We start from the raw sequence: 26769 nt of genomic DNA, 5'->3' as shown, positions 1-26769 counted from the left end.
ATTTTCTTCTGAGGATCGAAAAGCTCACGGTTCAGTTTTTGTGAGGATGTTCATGTCCGATTTTGCACAAGAACATCATTTTGTGTCTGTGTAGAAATGTCAGACTCTTTTCATACAGACGGGAGCCTGATCGCTTTGAACTTCTGCTATGACAGCTGGAAGAACGATTGCTTGTTTGACCTCAGAAAGTCTCTCACGGTTTTTCTCTTGATCTCTCTTTTATCCTAAGCTTCTACATTCCCAGCAAGTTCTTCATCTTACAGTGGAAGGGGTTTTGTAAGGATTCCTGCATCTCAGCGTTTTAACTTCCTCTTCAGCTACAGTAGGGCAGGGTTTATATCAAGGATGTCACAGTGTGGAAATTATGTCAACTTGTGACGCCAATATTACAGATAACACTGGGATGGGTGTGGGGAGAGGGAAAAAACAAAAAAACATCTGTGTATAGGTCTATAATTTGCAATCATCAGTGAGCTGCTTTCTATATGCAGGGTATTGAAATTGATTTTGAATGTGGCACTCGCTTTTCACTTTTGCTTTTGAATTTGTGATTACGCATGTTCTGTGTATAGGGAGCGGTGGTACTAATTGCACATTTTACAAGAGAAGATATTTGTCAATTTATATACTAAAATAGTCCAACCATGTTTATATAGTACATGCATAAAATGACAACTGTGCATTTTTTTTTAAACGTCATGAATAGGGGTGTGATGAGACTGGTATCTCATGAGACGAGACGAGACGAGAGATTGAGTTCACGAGACGAGACAAGATGGCGAAATACATGACTAGAAAAAAATATTCTGCAGGTGTATTTGAAATGTTTTAACTAATCATCTTGTAATGAATGTCATTTCAGTTCTACTTTCTGAGTATGAATTATCATATGCAGTAAAAGACAACAATACTCAAGTACTGTAAAAGGTTTTGCCACTCACTAAACTGACTGACTTCTCTCCTGTATGATTTCAGTTCTCTTCAGACCTTACTGTACATGAATTATGAGCTTCTACAACTTCTGACCTCCTAACTGAACTCCTTTCCACAAACCGACCATAGAAATAAAAACAGTATAAATAAAAATGGTAACACTTTACAATAAGGTCTCATTTATTAACATTAATTAACCAACATCAGCTAACAATGAGCAATATATGTGCTACAGTATTTATTCATCTTTGTTTATGTTAGTTAATAAAAATAGTCATTCAGCAGTTCATGATAGTTCACAGTGCATTAACTTATGTTAACAAATGAAACCTTACTGTTTGTGCTTAATAAGATTAAGAGAAAACAGTTATTCATTTCTATGGTAACACTTTACAATAAGTGCAACCATAATCAAAGCACTCTCTCAATATTCAAAGTGCAAACAAGACCAAATTTTTCTTTGATACAGAGCTGAGAGATGGTTACAACTACACTGCCCAGCCTAAAATAGCTTTCATATTGATAGATATTTGTATTCATCAGGGAGCCGCTTTCAAAATGCGGGGGGTATTGAAATCGCGTTTGAATGCGCGCTTGCGTTTACTTTCACTGAATTAAATGTTTTGTATTTAAATAAAAAGCAAAACGACAGTGGAGGCGTAATGTAAATGAAGCGGTGGCATATTCTTTCCTAATCATACGAACACTCATGGCAACATCACGAGACTACTTTTCGCCTAGACGAGAAATCTCATCACATTTTACTCTCGTGAGATCTCGTGACACCCCTAGTCATGAACGTTTCTACACCACCTCTCAAATTTAAAACATATATGCAAATAAAATGGCCTTTGCCTTGCTAAGGCTAATTTCAAAGCTAGCATTGTATGTATCCTCATTTGTAAGTTGCTTTGGATAAAAGCATCTGCTAAATGAATCAATGTAAAATAAAGCAATATGCCCCAAGAGGCAGTGGTTTACAGTGAATTTATAACAGCTAAGGCACGAGATACCCCATTAAATGAGCACAAGATCGCAGCGGACATTTAAACAGATTTTTATTATGAACATAGGACGGAAAATGGTAAATCTGAATGCAGGTAATAAACTCGATCTCTCTCTCACAATACTCTTCTACATAATGCAGTAAGCTTCAATGAACAATATCAATTGAGAACAAACATATGTTTACATTGCTAAGAGTGGTTGCTAAGATAGACGCAGCAACATATACACTCAGTTGCGCAGCAATACTTATGTAATGTGATCAGCTGTATGTTTTTGAGAATGTTACAACAGCTTTGAACGTGGATCAGAATCAAGGGTCGGGACTGTTTTATAATGTATCCTAAAATCTTTCAAATCTTTGTTTTCTTCACACAATACACTAACGTTCAAAGGTTTGGTGAAAGATTTATATATTATAAATTTACCTTTATAACTTTATATATTATAAAGTTTACCTCCAACTTGACTCAACACACCTGCCTGGAAGTTTCTAGCAGAGATTGTATATTATAGAGAGATGAGAGGGTCTGTATCTCTTACCATTGGAGAAAGCGTAACGGCTAACTTAATTATGTGCGGCACCTCTCAGCCTATCGTGTAATGGCATTGACAGTCACAACCTAGTCTGCCTTCTCTTCAAAAATACATTTTTATCAAGCTAAAATCTACATATAGTTCCCGACTAAAGTATTGTTTAGTGTAAAACATGCTGAAGATTAGCAAACAGGCTGTCGATTAATTAAAAGATTAGCTATTTCCCCACAAAAGCCATTTAATCAGCATAGTGAATCCATCCATTGACATCCATTTAAAAAACAGCCTCCGGTCTTCTTCCCTGCGCACCGCCAGAGGAGGAGCGTTAGCATTAGCCGTTACGCTTTTTGGGCTAAAGTTTGCAGGCTTGCCTTCCAGTGGCTTTGCCTAATAGACCTTGATTAGCTGGTTCAGGTGTGTTTAATTGGGGTTGGAGCTAAACTCTGCAGGATGGTGGCCCTCCCGGAACAGGATTGGATACCGCTGCTCAATAGTGATGGCCAAGACATTTATAATGGGCTATATTTCCATTGCAAAATGTTGTTCTTTTGAATAGTTTCCACAAAAATATTAAGCATCACAACTGTTTTCAACATTGATTATAATAATAAGAAATGTTTCTTGAGCATTAAATCAAAATATTAGAATTATTTCTGAAGGACCATGTGACTGGAGTAATAATACTGAAAATTCAGCTTGGCGTCACAGGAATAAATTATGTTTCAAAATATATTCAAAAAGAATGCATTAATTAAAATTGTAATAATATTTTACATTACTGCATTTTGATCAAATAAAGTTAGCCTTGGAAAAAAACAAAATTGGTAGTGTTCTTGTATCCCATTTTATCTAATGCATCCTCTCTGACACTACCTTTTGAAAGGACCCTTTATTAATGGTAAAATTGCTGGTTGTGGTGGAAATTATTCCATATTATTATTCCATAAAAGCATCTAAAGTCACACAGCTCACTGTGCTCAATACTACATTACTGATCAGTCTGAACTGTTACTGAACTCCATTGTGGTTTGGGCAGGCGATCAGCCAGAACTATAGGGAAACTCATATTCCAAAAGATAATGACTTTAGTATGTTGGAGAGAAAAGGCACTCCATCCAACAATAACAAGGGCATCAAATTACATGTCTGTAAGCAGATCAGCAAATTTTCTTAATACATCTTACACCATCTGCAAACAAAATGTAAATGTTGCTGTAAAGAAACTGACATTACACGGAGTGTGGGAAGGATGTGTTCTAGGCTTCTAGGTTGTAATCTAAATTAAGAAGGCGCACTTTGAAGGGCAGCAGGCCTATTATGTTTTAGTGTCATTCTCAGACACACACACACATACACACATATACGTTAAGTAAGATGCACAGTGTTGCTGCAGCCCTAGGCAGAGAGCTTGTTGGGGGCTGAGTGTTCAACAAGAGAGAATGGATGTGTAGAGAGAGGCAGCTGCTTCCATCCTTAAGGGCTTTATACCACTCATAGGATGAGAAAGGTATACTGAACACAAAAACATTGTATCTATGCACATAGCATTAATAATTGTATTCAGCAAGGATGCATTAAAGTGGTCAAAAGTCATTTGCATTAGAAAATTATATTTCAAATAAATGCAGCTCTTTTGAACTGTCTATTCATCAAAGAATCCTGAAATGTACCACGGTTTCCACAAAACTCTTAAGCAACTGAAAGATCATGACTGATAATAAGAAATGTTTCTTGTGCAGCATATTAGAATGATTTCTGAAGGATCATGTGACACTGAAGACTCGAGTAATGATGCTGAAAAAAAAAAAAAAAAAATGTTTACTTTATTTTTGATCAAATAACTACAACCTTGGTTATAGGTTATAGTTTAGAAGACTTCTTTCAAATAAAAAAATAAATAAATCTCTGACACCTTCTCAACCCAAAGCTCCCTCCTCAGTACTCTCAGTACCATTCATGCTGCAAAAACAGCTCCTTTGGAATTTTTTTTTTATGATATTGACGTCAGAACCGAGCACTTTACTGCCTTGTGTTTACATATCAGTGGCCCTGCAGTGTTTAGTAACTTCCCCACCCTGATGAAAGACATATAGTTTCACATGAGGCTAGCCAGCACAATTTATTGAAGTCTTATAGTTAAAGTAACAGTAAAAATGCATTTAAAAAAAAAACAAAAAAAAAACTCTTTAATTCTAAAGCCCAAGAACGTTTACATGCACAGTTATAAGACAGTGTTGTGTAGTAATGCAAAAGTCTTCATTTATCTGTCTGTCTTGGTAGGTATACATAAAACAAAGCATAAACAAATATAATTTAAGGATTGAATACGTCGCCTCTCACTTTCAGAGCAAACGCACAAAGCAGAGGCCAACTGTAGTCTGGATAACATGAATAAATAATTAAATTATTTTATCAGTCCAAATGAAATAAAAATTTTAAAAGGTGCTAAAGAGGATCTTTTCGTCGACTGAGAAACCAAAGACTGAGTTTTTGAAATGAGCGCATGTATAAGAACATCCCCCCTCCTTCACAGCTCATTTCGAGGGATCGCCTCCCAAAACTCGTGCACGAGTATTTGAACACGAGTGTTTGTTTACCACCGGCATTCGCTGTGTCGTGTTAGTGGATTCATTATGTCGGACTCACCGCAGGTAACTCATAATCTGCAGTTGTTACTCCTGACAAAAACATTGCATGCGGCGCCTGTGGAGTGTGGAAAGTTACTGGAGCGCGCAGCTGCGCACGTCTCTCACAAAGAACGTCATGGCAGTGATTGACAAGCCAGAGGGCCAATTATTTGATGTTTTTAAGGCCCTACCTCGTGCACAGATTATGTATATTAATATTATTCCTTTCAGTGCACCTAATAAATAATCTTTTATCAGTTAGTAAAGACAGTTTCAAGTAATATTGCAAAAATGTATAAAACAAAACATCTTCTTTACCACCTTTAAAGTGCATGTGTGTTTGGAACAGATCAGTGGTTCTCAACCTTTTTGATCCAAAGTCCCCCTTTCTCATATAGGTATATATATATTATATATATCACACACACATAATAAAAAAAGCTGGTGTTTTCCAACTTTGTTTATTAAAAGGTCCCGTTCTTCGTGATCCCATGTTTCAAACTTTAGTTAGTGTGTAATGTTGTTGTTAGAGTATAAATAAAATCTGTAAAATTTTAAAGCTCAAAGTTCAATGCCAAGCGAGATATTTTATTTAACAGAAGTCGCCTACATCGAACGGCCCGTTTGGACTACATCCCTCTACTTCCTTCTTTAATGACATCACTAAAACAGTTTTTTGACTAACCTCTACCCACAGGAATACACAAGAGTTGCGTTTGTAGAGTGTGTTTGTCTTCATGTCGTCGAAACGCTGTTATTTTCATCCCGCAGTCCAATCACCAGGTCTGATTCTGGCTCAAATTGATAGGGTAAAATTAAAGACATGTTTACAATAACACTGAGCGCGTGCATCTCCACGTTATGGTAAGAGGCGTGACCTTTCCGGGCAAGGAGCGCTAAGATGCTGTCGAATCACAACACAGGAACCGCTGGCGCAATCAGAACTCGTTACGCATTTCTGAAGGAGGGACTTCATAGAACAAGGAAGTCATCAGCCCATTTTTATGACAGTGGAAACAGCGGTATACAGATAAGTAAATTATGTGAAAAATACTGTGTTTTTTTTTACACGCGAAACAGGAACACATGTTATATTGCACACTATAAACACAATCAAAGCTTCAAAAAACCACGAAAAACGGGACCTTTAACAGAAGTTCGGACTATTGATATATTTAATTAACCACGTTTCATTTTGTGATTCCAGAAATTTCAAGAACTGTATATTCTTCAATAAATTAAATGGGTTATTGATGAAGAAAAAAGAAATATATGAAATATATGATTTCTACAGAGCCCCTAAAGGGACATAGTGATGGAAGAAAATATGAGATGGGAGGAAAAAGTATACGTCAATGCTTTTGTGTTCTCGTGCAAATGTTTGCATTCTGCCGAGAAACTCTTTGCAAACCGACGAAATGTATGCAAAAGTTTTAAGAGAGAAAGCAAATGTTTTGTGAGTGAATATAAAATTCTCATTTAGATTAAAGTTAGACATTTTAATATCTTAATAATTAATTCATTTAAATACTTAAAATCAATCTGCGGCCCCTTTGTGGACCTATAGTGGGCCCTGGCCCACTAGTTAAGAACCACTGGTACAGAGGACTTCTCAATTAATTCTTTACTGCATTACAATGTCATGCCAGCAATATATTATAGTGAATTTTGCAAGGATCTACAAACCAGCCCTTAAAAACAGCCCTTAAATCAGTATTACCATAGTGTCTGTCTCAAACACAGAAAGTCCATCCAATATCCTGACAGACTGCAGTCACTCTAAATGGATTAGCACATAAACTGTTGCACATCCCACTAATCTTGTTATCTTTTTCCCTGCCCCTCCATTTCTGCCACTCTTTGCATTGTTTCTCTCAGGCCTTTACCCAGATGTAAGTGCAAGTGATGGATGGGCCAGAGTGTGCGGGGACATTCTCTGCATTTCAGGTATAATACAGAAGTATTACAAACAAGTTTATTTTACTAAGACCTGTTGATTTACATATAGAGGACAAAAAAGGGACGTATTGTCCTATCACGCCGTCAACCTGCCTGCCGACAGCATGTTAATGAGCAGCTCCAAGGAAAATAACCTGAATTCTGCACCAAATAGGCTTTAAAATGAGGTTGTTCCTTCTGTATTTCATTGCACTTAAACATATTTGATGTGTCTTGATGCACATATGATAGTCCATATATCACCAAAATTCAAGGAGTTCACACATCTGGAGGCATGATAGAAATCAGAGTTATTTGACTACAGAAAACAGCATTTGAAACCTATTAAACTTACATAATGTGAAACATGCCTGAGTGAAAGAGAATATTGAGGTGGAAATAATGTAGGGCAAGAGCTGATTTTATCCATCGGGATTTGATTGAAGCCCGAAGAGGTGAAATACTGTATATGTTATGCAATTAATTAAGGCATAATGTACAGTCATCTGGACATAAATCACAATAGTGTTCACAATAATGACTGGCTGACTGTATTAGCTCACTTATTACACTGCAAATTGAAAAGATATGAATCTTGTATAGTTATGAAGGAAATTAGCTGAATATGACAATTGTCATTTATGGAGTTTAGCAGTTACAGTATATATGCCACACACATATGCCTCACACTCAAGGGCACGCATAAAGCTTGCCGCAAAGCACTAGCAAAAGTAATGTTTATGAATGTCGCAGAAAATATTAGTATAAAGTATTATTATAAAATAATTGTTTATTAATAAACTAGTGTTTTCTGAGCCAGTATTGGCTGCAAAGATGCAGTTGACGATGCAGACTCGTCATCTCCACAATAACACGCCTTATTGAATTGATTCATTTAGGTGAATTGGTTCATTTAATTTTATTTAATTTGGTTCAGTAGATGGTTCAGACATTCTATAGATATATTTCTTATGTCTGTGAGGCAAATAGCCTATACACTGAGTTTCGGTTCATTTATGTGACGCGCTGTTGTTCAGGGAGATCGAGACGGCAGAAAGTACTTCCTGTTTGTTTTCTTTATTTTACAAAAGCACAAAGTTTTGTTGTTAATGTGCCTGTGTTGGAGATCTGTCAACCAAGCCTCTTCTAGTCAAATAACGTTTAGGTGACTATTAGGGGGCAGCCCCAAAATTATGTGACTGACCAGTCAGAATCAAGTATTCCAGAGCAACATGTAATTAAGTATTAATTAAAGCTGCAGTCACATTAGTGAAATTGTGAAATTTCATGGGCAAAAAAGGTCCCATTGTCCATGAATGCATGAAGCACTGCTTACACAGAACTTACTTTCAAACCAACAGCTTTCTGTTGGTCAACATGACAAATCTGCGCTAACAACTTGAACACGGGCGAAATCTGTGTGAACTTTTTTTGTCCAATCCGGATTGCCTGATTAAAATGAATGGCAACGGTAAATGTGATAACACAGTACTTTATTAGCCTTAGCGATGGAGCTTTAGTTATAAAAAGAGTTCAGAGGCGAAAAAAGATTTTAATGAGGGGGATTATGAATTTGTTGATTTGTTTTTAAAATGGTCAAAGCATCAAGTAACATTTTTAAATCTGGGTGTCAAATCTATGATCGGTACATTTATTTTTGTACCAGTGCAAAAAGTGCAAAAAGAATTCTAAAAGTATACAGGGAAAAAATATAATAGATTGTCTAGTTTTTTGTTAGGGGTTTATTTGGTAAAGTATTATTTGATATTGCCCTCTATTTTTGTTTGATAGAGGCTAAATGAGTATTTCTAGCAGTGGTGTTAGTATCACAGTTAGTCAGTGCTGTTCATCCCTAATAACATCATGACATGCTGACCTTAGTGTTTTTGTCTTGTTTTTGTTGCTACTTTGTTAATAGTTGTTTTTTTTTTTTTAGACCCGTTTAATTTTTGTTAGTTTCAGTTAACTTTCATCTTAAGTCTTTCTTTTTTTTTTATGGACTTTGTTTGGAAATGACTATATATCTGCCCCTGTATATTATTTTTGTCCTTTTTGTTTGAAGAAATAAACCTCATCTGCTCACTTCCTGTCCCGCTCGTTCTTGGTCTCGACCACCACAGACAGGGAGTTTTTTACAGGGAGTTTCTTGTTTCAGGTGAGGACAGTGTAGTGATGATGACCATGTGACCTGTTCTTTTTTCTCTGCAGCTGTTAAAGCTCTTCCCTGAGCCCTCTCTAACTCAAACACACTTCAGGAGCGCTGCTCCAGCCTTTCACACTCCACCCTCAGGGATTACTTAGGCTGAGCACTGAAATTCGTCATAAGAAAAAAAGAAAAAAAAAAAGTCACTTACAGCGGACATCAGTGGAAAAATGTAACCTGTGGAACAGAACAGAGAAGAGAGCGACTGGCTTTGTTCTGTCGTATGATAGAGAGACGCACTACAAAGCACAGAAGATGAAAGTCCATAGGCAACCGCAGCAGCAGGAACAAAATAAACCTGCTTAAGCCCACGCAACAAGAAGCTGGGGTCATGAAATATGAATCAATGTGCCAAAAATGCAGTTCACTTCCATCATGGGAATATCAGCTGATGTTCTCAAGGGGCCAGAAAGCTCTCAAGTAGCATGTTTTTTTTTGGGTGAAACTCTTGAAAAGTCAATATGACACCGTGTTCACAACCGATTTAATTTCTATAATCTCAAATACTGTACCTGATGAGCTACATCACTAAGGACAAAGTAGTGGAGATTTAAAATTTTAAACAGTCTAACAGTATAACTTTTGAGTTTGACAAATGGGTGCGATATTAAGCAACAACTGTGTTCAACATTGATAACAACAAGAAATGTTTCTTGAGCAGCAAATCAGCATATTACAATGATTTCTGAAGGATCATGTGACATCGAAGACTGGAGTGATGTTAATAAATATTCAGCTTTTCCATTACAGGAATAAAATATGGATTAAATATTTGCCCTATATAGACAAATTATATATAAATTTTAATACAACTACCTCAAAATATTGTGAGGGCCCCCAAGATATGCCAGTAGTGTGGGATTTCATTTTGTCTATTGGGAATTGAGTGGAAAATAGGCTGGACTGCATGCAAGTTTGCTAAAACTAATATTACCCACTAGACAGTGTGGACTAAGTGATGTTAACTGATAAAGAAAGTTATTGTATTTCAAACAAGCGTTTATAAAGAAACATTTTTATTCGGAATAACAAGCACTTATGAATCATTCCATTTTGGACCAGAAATGCACATTAAGAAATGAAAATAGACCAAAATTGATTGGATGTTGCACCAGTTGCCAGACTAACCCCACAAAAAACAGATAACTGAAAAAACTGATGACTTTATAATTTTTAAACAGGAAGCCTCATAGCTGCTTTGGAGTGGAAATTAGATTTTGCTAATTTTTTAGTGATGAATACTGAATGTTAGAGGAACAGGACATTATTTAAACAAAGTTGCAGAACAGACCAGCCCTTTTGAGAATCACTGGGACAAGGGTATACAGCAACACAAGGTCATCAGTGTGTGTGTGTGTGTGTGTGTGTGTGTGTGTGTGTGTGTGTGTGTGTGTGTGTGTGTGTGTGTGTGTGTGTGTGTGTGTGTCTTTAGAGGACAAAGTCACGTGCTTTTAACACATGGTTTTTAACAAGGACAGGAGTACAGAGGTCAAGACCCAAAGGGATACACAAAGTTCACAACATGCTCCTTCTGTTGCATTCACAATAAATGAGAGAGACTTGCTGCTGATTGCAGCCAAGATCAGCTTGCCCAAGGAAACTAACCCACCCTCTTTATTTCCTCCTCAACGTCTCCTTTACTGTAAATAACCTTCATCCTGAAAAACGTTAGTAACATTAAGGCTGTCAAAATTAACTCAACGCATGCGATTATTTTTTTCAGATAAACACATTAAAATATTTAACAATTAACGCAGCATCCGTTCTTCTGTCATAATTCGGCTAGTGTTACATTATATGATCACGCTCTTATTTACACAAATGCTTTTAAACCACAAATGCTTCTGTGGCCCTGTCCAGACGAACTCGGGTATTTTCAAAACGCAGCTTTTTCTATGCGGTTTGGCCGTTCGTCCACATACAAACGCAGTATCCGGTCACTGAAACCAAACTTTTTCCTGCCATGGTGAAGATTTTTAGAAACTCCGGTTGCAGTGTTGTCATGTAGACAGTGAAATCTGAGATTTTGGCTTGTGACGTCGGAACCGGTAATAACCAGGCTTCTGATTGGCCAACATGGCTTTACGGTTAGGGCAGGGGTAGGCCAGTTCGGTCCTAGAGAGCCTGAAGGAAACTCTGCAGGACACCGGCTCTCTAGGACCGAACTGGCCTACCCCTGGGTTAGGGTTATATGGCCACCTGTTGGTTTGGCATGCTCTTCACAGCACTTCATAGGATGTTTTTATGTGACACAGAAAGGCATGCACCAGTATCAGGTTCTCTTTGCACTTGAACAAACAATAACACACAGAATTATGCCAAAACGCCCGTTTTGTCGAGTATCCTCATAAAAGCAGGAAGCTTCGGAGCGTAATGAATCAGTGTGTTGAATCAGCTGTTCGGAATGCCAAAGTCACGTGATTTCAGCCGTTTGGCGGTTTGATATGCGGTCCGAATCATGATTCGATACGCTGATTCATTATGCTCCGAAGCTTCATGAAGCAGTGTTTTGAAATCGGCCATCACTATATAAGTCGTTATTTTGTTTTTTTGGCGCACCAAAAATATTCATCACTTTATAATATTAATATTGAACCACTGTACTCACATGAATGGATTTAAATAGGTTTTTAGTATATTAATGGATCTTGAGAGAGAGGAAATGTCATTGCTGGCTATAGAGGCCTCATGGAGCCATCGGATTTCAACCATAATATCTTAATTTGTGTTCCAAATATGAACGAAGGTCTTACGGGTGTAAAAGGGTACGAGGTTGAGTAATTAATGACAGAATTTTCATTTTTGGGTGAACTAACCCTTTAATAAAGTTCTTTGATCTTTCACTAAAGTTTGTTACTCCCACCATGAAGCGAGATCTATGGCATCAGTTTTCACTTTCAGAGTAAATCCTTGAGTTTGGCATCTCCAAATCAATCGCATTGAGATCATGTTTGAATTCATCACCACTAGGCTTGTTTAAATGAAGCTAAACATTAAATAGCCTATGAATGAGGGAATGGGGAATGCAGACAGAGACATTGTGACACAATCACTGTGTTGGTCATATGATATGTGGGTGAATAGTTTTGAGAAAGAGCCATGAGCAAGAACAAAGGGAAAGGTAGGGGTTTGGAATGGCTGGGATACAAATGCAGTTCTCAGACCGTACAAACAATGAATGAGCCACTTCATCTTTCCTCCTCTCCTAGTTAGCGTATGTGCCGGGAAAGCAAGCAAGCAATGGCATTCATTAATTGCAAGAAATATAGAATGATGAAAATGCTCTATTCTAATAAATTGAGACACAAGAGAGTGTGTAAAAACAGTTCAGCTCATGCCACCGATAAAGGACATGTAAACTTGTTAGACAATCTGCAAGATGTTTAACAAAAAAATAAGACAGATCATAAAAATTAGATCTTGTTTTTCATGAACTGCCCTGAAAAAGCTTCATAACAGATATTCCACAAGACAAAATCTTATCTGAAATCAGACAAATAAAATTATCCTGTTTAAAAGTTTACATACCCTTGGTTCTTGGCTGAGGTTTAACTTTTTACACACCTTTTCACAAGGCACAAAAGATCAAGATATTTTCACATTTTATTCTACGATTTATAATACATCAGTAATACGGCTTGTGGTTTTTTTAAAGCTTTTACTTTGAAATAAACCTTTGCTAACAAGTGGCTAAATGGGAACTACAGAGGTTGTCTGGGACATTAAACAACATCAGCTGAACATCTCACTAGTTTCTTTTCACACACTTACAAACTATTATAACATGAACTTTCAGGGAAAATGTTTTAAACAAAGACTGAAAGAGTTGTTGGAAACTTTGTGATGGTGACGTTGAAGTCATGTGACTGTGGTGCAGTTTAGCTTTTGACTTCTGCCGATTGTATTTGTGCTTCAAAATTCATAAAAGTTGTGTTCATTTGTTGAGATTACCATGAAACATCTAAGAATCACAAGCTTTTATAAGTCACAGACCTTATTTTCTGCAATAATACAGAATGGAAATGGAAAATCATATTGGGTTTTTGTCGAGGGAATCAGGGTGACGCTAACTTCTGGGTTGGTCTACAAAATTTCCCTGCACCCTTCTATTAGAACCAAGTAAAAAAGAGAATAACTTAATTCAGTTAGTATTTTGTCTTGTGGAATGTATCTAAATATCTGATGGCTTCATCAAGGCAGAACTAAAAAAAAAAAAATTATGATCCATCCTATTAAAAAAGGTAAATCATGTTGATTCTGCAAGCGGTATCAGCAGAATTCTGTATTTATATAAACAAAAACTGCCATAAAATAAACAGATCAATGACGAAATATGAGAGAGTGGAAGATCAAATAGCTGTAAATCTGATGAGTAATCACATTAAAACACACACCGATGCAGTGTCCATCTGGAAAACACCCAGTCAGGCCCACTGCACATATACAAACATCGACAAAAAAATGACAGCACAGCATTATTATGTTTTCGGTAGTATGTCTCCAAAAGGAAAGAGATAAAAATGGAATGAACGTCAGAGAGAAAGCAATCTAAAGAAAATTACTGCATAATATCCTGGTTTACTTGAGGATAAACATAGTTTTCAGATTCAGCCTATCGTGTTAATTTTTGTTGGGCTTATGCAGTTCAATATTAAAGGGTTAGTTCACCCAAAAATGAAAATTCTGTCATTAATTACTCACCCTTATGTCGTTCCAAACTAGCAAGACTTTTGTTTATCTTCGGAATACAAATTTAAAATGTTTTTTTATGAAATCTAAGAGATCTGTTCCTCCATAGACCACCACATTTATTCACATAAAAAAAACATTCATCAACAGCATGTTTGCTTGACATGCAAGAACCAATGAGGTTCATTCTCATGTGTGCAATGTTTGAGCTTCTGCAAGAAGTTTGTTCTCGTTCATCAAGCAGGTTAGGTTGAGCTTCTCTTTATGTTCGCTGATCAAAGTGTATATGTGAATAAAAGCCTAAATTAAATCTGATCATCATATAAAGTGATCGAGTCTCTTCAGAAAACTAAATCGCTCAATTCATAGGGATTAGTTAGCGATCTCTTTATGAACTTTTTGAATCAAAGTGGTAGTCACGTAGCTGTCAATGGGGGGGACAAAGCTCTCAAAAGATCTTCATTTGTTTTCCGAAGATGAACGAAAGTCTTACGGGTAGTGATCGACCGATATATCTGTTTACCGATATTTTTCCCGATATTTAAGCATTTTTCCATAATCGGGTATCGGTTTTGTAATATCGTATTCGCAGATTTTACAGCGCCATCTTGTGGCCGTTTTGAGATTTTCCGCCATTGCAGCCCGGGCGTCTGAGGAGATCAGTCAACAACAACTCAGTGCACAGGTAAAGTATATGTTCTACTTGGTTTGCTTTAATTAATCAACTTTATTTAACATAACAGATATGCACAAATGAGATCTGAGACATAAATTCCTGATATAGTTAATTTATGCAGCTTGTTTCTAAACAATTGAGACGAACTCATTGAGTCACGTAGTGTAATTCGTCATGTCCTGCCCCAATAAAGACGTAACTTTACATGAATTAAATAAAACAGACGTGAATGAGTGCATGTTGAAAATAAAAGCGCTGAATTTAATTCTCTATCTGTTGTATTTGCTCACCATTAGTCTAGAAGAAAAAGTTCGTTCATATTGCTTAGCAACTGACGGATGATCAGGAGGCTTAAGCACGGCCACTGAATGAAACTTTTGACAAGATTATCTTGTTTAAACACCCTAGATTATATTATCATTTACTACATAACATTTTTTTCGCTAATACACATATAAATGTAGCCTACCGCTTTGTGGAAATTAATTATTTATTATCTACATGCGCAATCGCGGTTGATTAAGTTATAGTCAAACAGCACTTTGTCAGTTGGCATTTCATGATTTAACGTTAGATTAAATTTAGATCATAAAATGCCAACTGACAAGTGCTGTTTAACTTTATATAGTCTCGGAAAAAAAAAAAGTTCGTTCATATTGCTCAGCACCTGAATGGGTTGATGATCAGGAAGCCTCAAGCACGGCCACTGCATGAAATTTTTGACAAGATTATCTCGTTTAAACACCCTAGATTATATAATCAATTGATTTACTACATAACCATTATTTAGTTAATTGCACTTTAATTTTTTGGACTCAGACCCCTCTATTTGTGTATAAATATAAAGTTTTTTTTTTTGTATGCAAGGAGGGAGTGATTGTTATAAATAAAATGGTTTGTTCAGCTCATTTGTGTTGTAATAATTGTCAAAAACAGAAGTATAACAGTAAATAAATATCGGTTCTGCATATCAGTTATCGGGTACATAAACATGCAAATAATCGGTATCGGTAATAAAAAAATCAATATCGGTCGATCACTACTTACGGGTTTGGAAAGACATGATGGTGAGTAATTTATGACAATTTTTTTGGGTGAACTAACCCTATAATACATATTGACAAAGGACAAACTTTACTAGGGCTACCCCCGACTTAAGCTTTTTCTAGTCAACTACAAGTTGTTCATTTAAGCCATTAGTTGACTATCTGGACGTTTATAATATTAATTTAATTACTTTAATATATACCATCGGAAAATGGTTTGATTTTCATGGCTGAGAAAAAAAAAAAAATATTAGGCCTATATGTAACATTGCTAACATTGTTCTACGAACGTTTAGTCGACTATGAGGGTGCAGCCCTAATCTTTACAGTGCTGGGTCACCACTTGATGTCTAAGGTAAAAACTAGGTCCTGATTCTCATTCAGATGTGGAGGCAGTCTGGGAAACATTCTTCAATTCACTTCCTTAACTGATTCACCATGCCATTAGCCATGCACATTCATTGGACTAACCATCTCTGTGAACCGCCAGTGTAATATGGGCTTCTAAAAGGCGTGACACAAGGCGACGTCAAAGAGCTATCATCGCTGAAAACTGTGTTGTCGCCTCGCATCGGTTGCATCTGTGCTTAAACACAAAGATTACAGCTGTCTGCCAACTAGAACATGCATTCTGCACCTGCATGTAGGGAAATGGCTATCTATATCAGCAGGTATCAATAGTCTATATCCGTTATTCAAAAAGGGAAACCGAAACTAGGACCGCAGATACACAAACTGTAAACAAAGCAGTGCTTGCTCATTTAAATATCAATCATGCTGATCATGTTGTAAAAATATTTGCATATTGGAATGCTAATGTAAAATTAGAACAGCTGTCTGTGCAGTCTTGACTTCTTTGCCAAAAGTTTTGGGACGTCTGCCTTCGCACATGCTAATGAACTTCAATGACATCCCATTCTTAATCCGTAGGGTTTAATATGGAGTTGGCCCACCCTTTGCAGCTATAACAGCTTCAACTCTTCTGGGAAGGCTTTCCACAAGGTTTAGGAGTGCGTTTATGGGACCTTTTGACCATTCTTCTAGAAGCACATTTGTGAGGTCAGGCACTGATGTTGGCGAGAAGGCCTGGCTCACAGTCTCCGCTCTAATTCATCCCAAATGTGTTCTATCAGGTTGAAGTCAGGACTCTGTGCAGGCCAGTCAAGTTCCTCCACACCAAACTCGCTCATCCATGTCTTTATGGACCTTGCTTTGTGCACTGGTGTGCAGTCATGTTGGAACAGGAAGGGGCCATCCCCAAACTGTTCCCACAATGTTGGGAGCATGAAATTGTCAAAAATGTCTTGGTATGCTGAAGCATTAAGAGTTGCTTTCACTGGAACTAAGGGGCTAAGCCCAACCTCTGAAAAACAACCTCACACCATAATCCCTCCTCCACCAAACATTACACTTGGCACAATGCAGTCAGGCAAGTACCATTCTCCAGGCAACTGCCAAACCCAGACTCATCCATCGGATTGCCAGACAGAGAAGTGTGATTCGTCACTCCAGAGAACACATCTCCACTGCTCTACAGTCCAGTGGCGGTGTGTTTTACACCACTACATCCGACGCTTTGCATTGCACTTGGTGATGTAAGGCTTGGATGCAGCTGCTCCGCCATGGAAAGCCATTCCATGAAGCTCTCTACACACTGTTCTTAAGCTAATCTGAAGGCCACACAAAGTTTGGAGGTCTGTAGCTATTGACTCTGCAGAAAGTTGGCGACTTCTGCGCACTGTGCGCCTCAGCGTGCGCTGACCCCGCTCTGTGATTTTACTTGCCCTACCACTCTGTGGCTGAGTTGCTGTTGTTCACAATTGCTTCCACTTTGTTATGATACCACTAACAGTTGACTGTGGAATATTTAGTAGTGAGGAAATTTCACATATGGACTTATTGCACAGGTGGCAACTTATCACAGTGCCACGCTTGAATTCACTGAGCTCCTGAGAGCGACCCATTCTTTCACAAATGTTTGTTGAAGCAGTCTGCATGCCTAGGTGCTTGATTTTATACACCTGTGGCCATGGAAGTGATTGGAACACCTGAATTCAATGATTTGGAGAGGTGTCCCAATACTTTTGGCAATATAGTGTATATATATACCAAGCGTGCAAAACAAGTCCTGAAAAGTGAAGCCAAAGCATCTCGACTCCACAAAATGTAATGGGACGCAAGACAAACTAAACAATCAATTTACACTTTAAATTTTTTTTTTCCAAAGACTGTTTCTGATATTTTTGGCACCCTGGTGTTAGTTCAAGTGTTTGTTGTTTAAATAAGTTTGTTTTTAGTTAGTTATTTGATGCTACTAAAACAGGGGTGAGACGTCATGACTGACAGCTGAGGTTGACAGCTTCTCTGAGTGAAGTAGTCACTGAGACACCAACTGACTTTTTTTCTAGATCTTTGCGAGCTGATTGGAGCTAACACTTTAATTTCTACATTTTGTTTATTTCACACCAAAATAATGAGTTGTTCTGAGTTTGGGATATCGCGGCTCCACTTCGTGCTCACTACTGCGCAGATTCAGGCTCCACGTTCACTATGCATAGACTCAAGACTCAAGATGTCAGTGCCATATACACACACTGGCAGATTCCGTTACAATGAAAGAGAGTGTAGGTGTGTTGTCCATATTTTTTTACAGTCTATGATATATGCCATATAACCAATCAGAGTGCTGAATCAGGCACTCCTGCCAATGTGTGGAACACACTACAAAAACTAGCCCTACAGATACTCGCCAACGGGCTGACGGGCTCAAAAAGAAAAATAAAGTGGTCTTTCTTATAAGGATGCTTTTATTTATGGAATAGTTAAATTACTTAAAAAAGGGGACAATATGATGGTACCAGTCTGCAGTATATAACCTAAACAACATGACAAAGCCTAAAGCTAGCTTTTATTTCAATATATAAAGTTACCAATGTTTTGCTGATATGAGAAGTATATTAACATAGTAAAGTTGGCATTGGCTATAAATTGCTAAATTAATTTAAGGAAACAAATGACACCTGCAGAATTACCCTTCCTCAAGTATTCAAAAAATGGGAGCAAATGTCATGAAAACCAGACCGTATTTTCCGGCTCTCAATTACCAACCCTACAGAAAAATAATGTAGCACACATTATTTTATACCTACATACCACCTGACATGGAATGTGTGTGTGTGAGTGTGTGAGAGAGAGAGAGACAGGTGACACCTGCCAGGAATGACAGCACAGAAGTTAAAATGACAGCTCTCGAGAACTGCAGCCGTTGGCAGTGGAAAAATGGGGCGCATGAGGTGGTGAAACTGAAAAATGTCAAGGGCTGGAAATGTACAAGGACTCAACGACAATGGTTGCGTTCTCCAGCCTAATACGGAGGAAGAATGGTGGGGGATGCCACACTGATAAGAGTGTAATGGTGACTCAATAAGGACTTGTCTGGAATGCTGACAGTAGAATGATCTGGAATGATCTTGGAGCCAGAGCAGGGAATTGTGCAACTAACATGACTCTGAAACAAGACGATGGTTATTAATGAGAGCATCATCACAGTCAGAAAGGTCAGGTTCCATGCATGCAGAAACTCTTGCTCTTAAATAGGGATGCACTGAAATGGAAACCGAAACTTATGGATGCATTTCGCCAAAAAGCAAAACTGAAAAAGCTTATTCTTATTACCTTCTTAAATGAACTTTAGTATAATCGTATTAATACTTTTTAAAGGGGTGGTTGCATGCGATTTCACTTTTTTAACTTTAGTTAGTGTGTAATGTTGCTGCTTGAGCATAAACAGTATCTGCAAAGTTACAGCGCTGAAAGTTCAATGCAAATGGAGATATTGTCTTTTAAAGTTATGGCAGTTTATTGCCTACAAAAATGGCCGGTTTGGACTACAACGAGCTTCTTCCCGGGTTGGTGACATCATAAACCCTTGCTATTAACATAAACACTGCCCCCGGGAACACGCAACAAAGGGGGCGAGGCCATGTGGCGCAGCATAATGAAAGCGGAAGAGTTGTTTACACCGAACGCGAGCTGCGCGACGCAACGCGTCAAAAGATATAGAACCCATTATTATCTGTGATATTTTCTACACTGGATCCGTTGCTGAAGACAGCTTCCTGAATCTACACGAGTTCAATGCTGGATTTACACAAAGACTTTTACTGAAAGATGAAGCAGTTCCCACTTTAAAAGCAGAAGCTGCTGTTTATCAGCCCCAAACTGTAAGTAGGTTTATTGTTTGTCTTTTAAACGTAATGTTATAGTTCTTTTGCTATTTTTAATGCATCTAGGACGTATACAAAGAGCAACTCGTTTTTGCTAGCCAGTTAGCTAAATTCTAGTGCAACAAACACCAACAAACTTCTATGTTCATAGACAAACAGTTGTTCATGCTATAAATTAAACGCTACCTTTACAAAAATGCGACTACTCAGGCATGTATTTACTACAGGAAAGCTTTAGTCATTTATATTGAAAGCTAACAAACAGCAGTGACAGCTTATCTAAACACTTTGACACAAATACTAAATGAAATACCATTCATAAACATCCTTCAAAAGCCGCGATTGCAGAGGTTCTACTTTTTCCTCTTCATCTGGGTCTGATTTGGCTCAATTTGATACAGCAATGTAGGCGCTATTATTTACTTTCCACCTAAGCGCGTAACTACGAATGGTAAGGGGCGTGGCGTTTCCGGACGCTTCAGCGAATCATGACAGACTGGGCCAGTTACCAACCTGCTGACCAATCTGAACTCATTGCGTATGTCGGAGGGAGTGGCTTCATAGAAGCAGGAAGTCAAACGAGCCGTTCATATGACAGTGGAAACAGAGGTGTAGAATTAAGATAAAATATATGAAAAATACAGCATTTAAAAAAAAACGAAGCATTAAGACATGTTTTTTTTCTAGGCTTGATTGTGTTTTGGGGGCACAGTTTAACATGTAACCACCCCTTTAATGAAAAGCAATAATTTCAACGATACTACTTTTATTGAAAGTAACACACTAAAATTGGACAGAAAACATTAATATTAAACATCAATATATTATTCTTTATTCAGTTCTATGCAACAAAATCAGATTTAACGCCGAGGGGCAGGGCGGGGTGGCATATATTTTCAACCAAAAACTGCATTTTTGGCAGAAATTTCGGTGCATCCTTACAGTAAAAGTGTCAGAGTTCATAGGCTTTCTATTGTAAACCCCTCACTCTCCTGCTCTCCTCTCGACAGGGCACACATGGGCTCCTCCCGAAGCTAAACAATCCAGCCCCAACAAATGCACAAGCATTAAGTGTATGTGATGAGCGTTTAGTCTCTCCTCTCCATGAGCTCAATTAGAAAACTGTGCCCTCCCTCACTGCTTCTCCTAGGCTAATCACGCCGTCCCTCGCCCGCTATTTTTGGCCCATTGTGTTTTCCACACACCCTGAGGATGCAAAGCCTCAGTGGGCTCAGTGGAGGTGAAGAAAAGTAAATAGGAGGAAAAAGCCAATGGTGCAGTTCATTTTAACCTCTGGTACTAGAACAGGAGAGCAAGTGCAATGATGTAAGGTGCCATCTAATTACTAATTTGATTTAGCTGTCACTTTTATCCAAAGTAACTTCCAGCAAACATATTAAAGGGACCCCTGGAGCAACTTAGAGTTAAGTGCTTTGATCACAGGCATAATGAAGAGTCACAGATCAACACTTATGGGCTCTGAAGCTATAACCTTTCATTTAAGAGGCCTGATCTTTTACTATGCCACAGTAAACTACAGAAGCCTATATAATATAATATAATATAATATAATATAATATAATATAATATAATATAATATAATATAATATAATATAATATAATATAATATAATATAATATAATATAATATAATATAATATAATATAATATAATATAATATAATATAATGAGTACACATTATGTAAACAAACTTATTTTGGATGCGATTAATCATCTGACAGCACTACTAATATGCCGATTTGGTGCTCAAAAACACATTTTTTCTTATTATTAAAGTTGAAAACAGTTGCTTAATATTTTAAACCATAACTTTTTTTTTTATTCAGGATTCTTTGATGAATAGAAAGTTAAAAAAAAAAAAAAAAAAAAAAAAAGCATTTATTTGAAATATAAATATTCATAATAACATTATAAATGTCTTTATACATGTCACTTTAGATCAGTTCTTGCTGAATAAAACTATCAATTTCTTCTTACAAAATCTTACAGAGCCCATAAGGTTTGAATTGTAGTGTACATTGTTTTAACATGTTACATTAAAATGAACAAAACACTTTAAAATACTGTAAGTAAATATAAGTTGCTGCTGTGGTATTGAAAGTGTTAAAAAAAAAAAACATATAGCAACGATCATTAAGTTTATAGAAAGACACAATCCCCTCCCCCATTCTTTTTTATTATATCGGAACAAACACTAACATGTGACATTTACATTAAGGCTAGGCTTGTCATGACACAATACATATGTGATTCAATACATCATAATGCATCACAATATCATAACTGAGACTGACTCAGCACAGCACTATTTTACTTTCCATTTCATGTAGCATTCACTGAAGTGAACAAATCAGTTACACCTACAGGTCGCTACTAACTATCAATGAATACCAGAAGACACCCACAACAACTGCAAATATGTTGAACTTCTAGTCAGGCTGAACTTTAACACTTAAAGAGCAACTTAACAGTGCAATCAGACTGAATATACAAGATTTTAAATTTGTTTGCCCATATAAACAGTGAACACCACTCGATATCATGCACAGTGGGTCTGACAGAGAAAAGGCAACAGAGCAGCAAGTCAATAAGAGAATTATTCAGACCTGAGTGCCATCGAACTATGTGATAATGAGTCACTACATAACATCAACACCCTCCACAACCAGGCTTCTGAGGTGTGTACACATGTAGGAGGGTTTCATGTCAATGAATACTGTGAGCTTTCTCTCTTAAAGCTTTTCCCAACCCACTACAATATTCATCTGCTAAAGTTGTGCATCACATTTTTTAGATTTAGCTTACATTTCTGAGATCCGTCCAACAAGCTGACACACAAGTGTCTCTTTGTACTTCAAGCTATAAACAGGATCTTCAATAAAATTAGCCATAACAAGATCAATGATTAACCTTTTCCCAAAGGGAGGTTAAATGTGATATAAAAACAGATTATAAAACAGGTTTTTGAAGGAGAGGGATTTTTCTCAGATTCCTCTCCAGGACTATGGTCTACTATACAGCCTTAAGTCAAAAGGTTAATTTAGTAGAAGATACTGAAGGTGAAGGTTCAAAGAGAGACAAATATAATATATACAGTAAGCTAAATGTCTGTATAATGTGAAAGAGTGAACTGCTTAATAAAATAGTAGAGAGAGAAAAAAAGGAGACCTACAGACTTGCAAAACTAATTACAGAATTCAATTCACCAAAATCAGATTTACAAAAACAAAATTCCCAAATGCTACCTATTATAAAGAGTAAAAATGTCACTCAACCACTTAGTTGCATGAAAATGGAATTAAATATCTGTGATAACCAAATGCATGTCACAACATCCCGTAGCCATTACAAATGTTTTCCCATTTGTTTGTGTTGGGAATGTAAATAATGAGGAATGCAAATTTGTCAACCTCCACATTTGGCTAAATCCCAAGGAGAAAACTTGCATGAAACAGAAGCAAAGATCAGAGTTTGGTAAAGATCATCAACAAGCATATAGCTAGAACTGTATGTTCTGCTTTATATCACTCTAATCAATACCGGGATGGATTTAACTAGAGAATGATCGACCACAGAGCAGCGAGCTGTCACAATGTGCACCAGAGCTCATCGATTTCCAAACAGAGTACTTGGGGTATTATTCTAAACTCAAATTTCCAACATTAAGACATCTCCAGAGTTCCCTTTAGACACTTTATGGCAAGAAAATATGAATTCCTTTAAGATTAATATCAACTATTGCAGCTAACTGGATGTGTTCCCACAACCTGTGATGTCCATTATCAGTTTATTGATTCCCTCTTGTGAGGTTTGAACTTACAACCTTTTGGTCACCAGCCCAGCTATTTAACCACCTTGCAAAATATTACCACAGTATTCAGTAGTTTAGGCCAAAATAGCCTAGTTACAACAATTAATAACTGCAATAAAATTTGCAAACTCTACCACTTTCATCAAAAATGGAAATTAAACCAAAAAAAGAGTCTTAGTCTGTTTTAAGGAATTGCATATTGTTTAATTACAACCTCCAAACAGACTGGTGAATTGGCATTCCAAGAATGTCGATATTTAATATAAAAAGCACTGAGGCACTGATATCATATTCATATATGGCAGAAATGGTAAGAGTAGTATGCTATTCCGATTTCAGCCTATGTGAGTAATGCTGAGGAAGTCACACAGTCAGTCCTTGTGTTAATATGTAGGTGGAAAAAACAGTATATGAAAAGAGTATTATGTCAGAATTCACAGTATTCATAAAACAGATGGCGAAAACTACCCAGGGAGATTACGAAGTAAAGTACAGTAGAGTACAGTACAGTAAAAATGGACATATTACTATTTTTAATGTTTTTGAAAAAAGTCTCTTATGCTCATCATAAAGCCTGCAATTATTTGATTAAAAATATAGAAAAACAGTAATATTGTGAAATATAATTACAATTTAAAATAATTGTTTTCTTTAAAATATAATGTATTTCTGTGATGCAAAGCTGAATTTTCATCAGCCATTACTCTAGTCTTCAGTGTCACATGATCCTTCAGAAATGTATTATATAATATTCTAATATACTATAGCTGTGCTGCATAATATTTTTTATAACCTGTGATACTTTTGTTCAGGATTAAAAATAAATAAATAAAAATAAATAAATAAAATAACAGCACTTAAAATAAAAATCTTTTGTAAAAAATATACACTACAGTTCAAAAGTTTGGGGTCAGAATTTTTTTATTTCTTTTTTTTTAAATAAATTAATACTTTTATTCAGCAAAGATGTGTTAAATTTATAACAAAGTGATAGTAAAGAATATTGTTACAAAAGATTTCTATTGAATGAATCGTGAAAAAAGTATCACAGGTACCAAAAAATAATAAGCAGCACAACTGTTTCCAAAATTGATCAAATCAGCATATTAGAATGATTTTTGAAAGACCATATGACACTAAAGTCTGGAGTAATGATGCTGGAAATCCAGCTTTGCATCACAGAAATAAATTATATTTTTAAGTATCTTAAAATAGAAAACCATTATTTTAAATTGTAATATTTCACAGCTTTACTACTTTTTCAGCATTTTTGATTAAATAAATGCAGGTTTGATGAGCATAAGAGACTCAAAATCATTAAAAACAGTTATGTGTCCAAACTTTTGACCGCATATCTGGTGAGATTACGAAGTGCTCTTCCAATGGACACTTTACTATCCCATGAGGCCACAGGAATTGTGAATGGCGGGGAAAGGGATGTAGTACCTCCAGATTTCAATCATAGGCCAACTACTTACATTCATACCATGTAGACTTTGTAATCAGTAGCTACGCAAGTTCTTCATCAAATATTCTACCAACAGAGACACAGTATGCAATTTCAAAAGCAACAAGTGTTTGTTTTACTCCATGTCATGCTCGCTTAGAGCGGGTTTCTCTCACTAGAGTGTCAAATGAAAAACCCGGAGCTGGAGAGGAGTGATTACAGAATGATTCGAGTGGGCAGCAGTTTAATCTCTGTCGACCCGTTCCACATATACATGACATTCAAGACCAGATTTTAGACTCAGTACTGATGCTTGGTCACTATAGACGCTGGTGACACGCAAAGTTTGTTGGTTTCCATAGGAACAGTTTCTTTGGCTGGAGAAGTAAACCAACTAAAAGGCCCACTTTAGTCTGCACTGTAAATTACTGGTTAATAATAAAATGATCATTGAACTTTTGTATAAAACTTGCACTGTAGTACTGAAGAATATTAAAAACAAAAGCATTCTCGCTCATGTGATGTAGCATAACTGAAGATGAACTCACCTTTGCCATTTTGCCAAGCCGTGTACCAGGACAGACTGAGAAACGACGTGAAGAAAACAATCGCAGTGGCAACAGTTCCATGTCTGAGCCTCATCTCATTTCAGCGCCTCCCCGTGCAGCTGCCTCTGCTCCCCCTGATCCAGACGTGCATAAGCGCTTCAGAGGAGCGGACAGGAGGTGACGGGCCCGGATCATACACTGTCTGCACCGCGGTCCTCCTCCTCCTCCTCCTCTCGGTCGCTGCTGGAGTCACGAGGCAGCCCAGCGGAACTGATGCATTTCAAGAGAAAGATGTGCAATCCTCATGCCTGCATTTACTGGAAGAGATCCCGAATAAATGAAAAAAACACGGAAAGGAACAGAAATCGACATGAAAACATATATTGACTTGGTTTCGTTTTTATTTTTTAATTTTTTTTTTCCTTTGGCGGACCGCATTGATTACAACATAGTTACATTACAACATATAGCTGTTTAAATATGTATGCAACCATATTTCTTAGGGGAAATGAATCACCCAGAGACATACAGAAACACTGCAGAGGAAAATGAATATAGCGGGAGGGTGATTGGGTAATGAACGGTTAGAAAAAGCCACATAATTCGGGACTGTAAAATAAACAGAGTTGACTACCTGTCGGAGGACCCCAAAATATGTCAGACAGACATTATCAACAGCCCTAAGTTCAGCACTTCTTACCTTTCAGCCTGTTATTGAACAACCAGCCAGCTCGGCTCGATCTCATAAGAACTATCCAGCCACAAACCGAGCAGAAACACGTTTTGTAGGGTTCGTTAAAATAGCAAATTAGACGCACCGTCCTGCCACAATCTCCAGCGGTGATGTGATCTCTCAATCAAGCTTTGTTGAAGACCACACCCACAGAGAGCTACGATCGCCCACCCAGAACCATGATTGGCTGGAGTCATCAGACCCCGCCCATCTCTGACGTTGATTGGCTGGAGTTAGCACGCAGCTCCTGTCTGCCGCCACACGGCGAGCTGAACCCATTGCATACTCACTCAAGTATTATTTATTTATTTACTGATTTTTTTGCTGTTA

The 26769-nt window shown here is 37.2% G+C and overlaps 1 protein-coding gene across 1 annotated transcript in view; it reads right to left on the bottom strand.

Moving 5' to 3' along the window:
* The window catches only part of mgat4a (alpha-1,3-mannosyl-glycoprotein 4-beta-N-acetylglucosaminyltransferase A), a 61394-nt gene extending 34832 nt beyond the window's left edge, over positions 1-26562 (bottom strand). The window contains exons 1-2 of the mRNA XM_067410755.1: positions 26407-26562; positions 25707-26023 (exon numbers count right to left, since the gene is read on the bottom strand). Coding sequence (XP_067266856.1) covers positions 25707-25800 — 94 coding nt within the window. The 5' untranslated portion in view covers positions 25801-26023; positions 26407-26562. The remainder of the gene's footprint in view (positions 1-25706; positions 26024-26406) is intronic.
* Positions 26563-26769: the final 207 nt, after the last annotated feature.

The sequence above is a fragment of the Chanodichthys erythropterus genome, chromosome 14 (assembly GCF_024489055.1).
Source record: "Chanodichthys erythropterus isolate Z2021 chromosome 14, ASM2448905v1, whole genome shotgun sequence".
Lineage (NCBI taxonomy): Eukaryota > Metazoa > Chordata > Actinopteri > Cypriniformes > Xenocyprididae > Chanodichthys > Chanodichthys erythropterus.
This window is presented reverse-complemented; position numbering and strand designations above follow the sequence as displayed.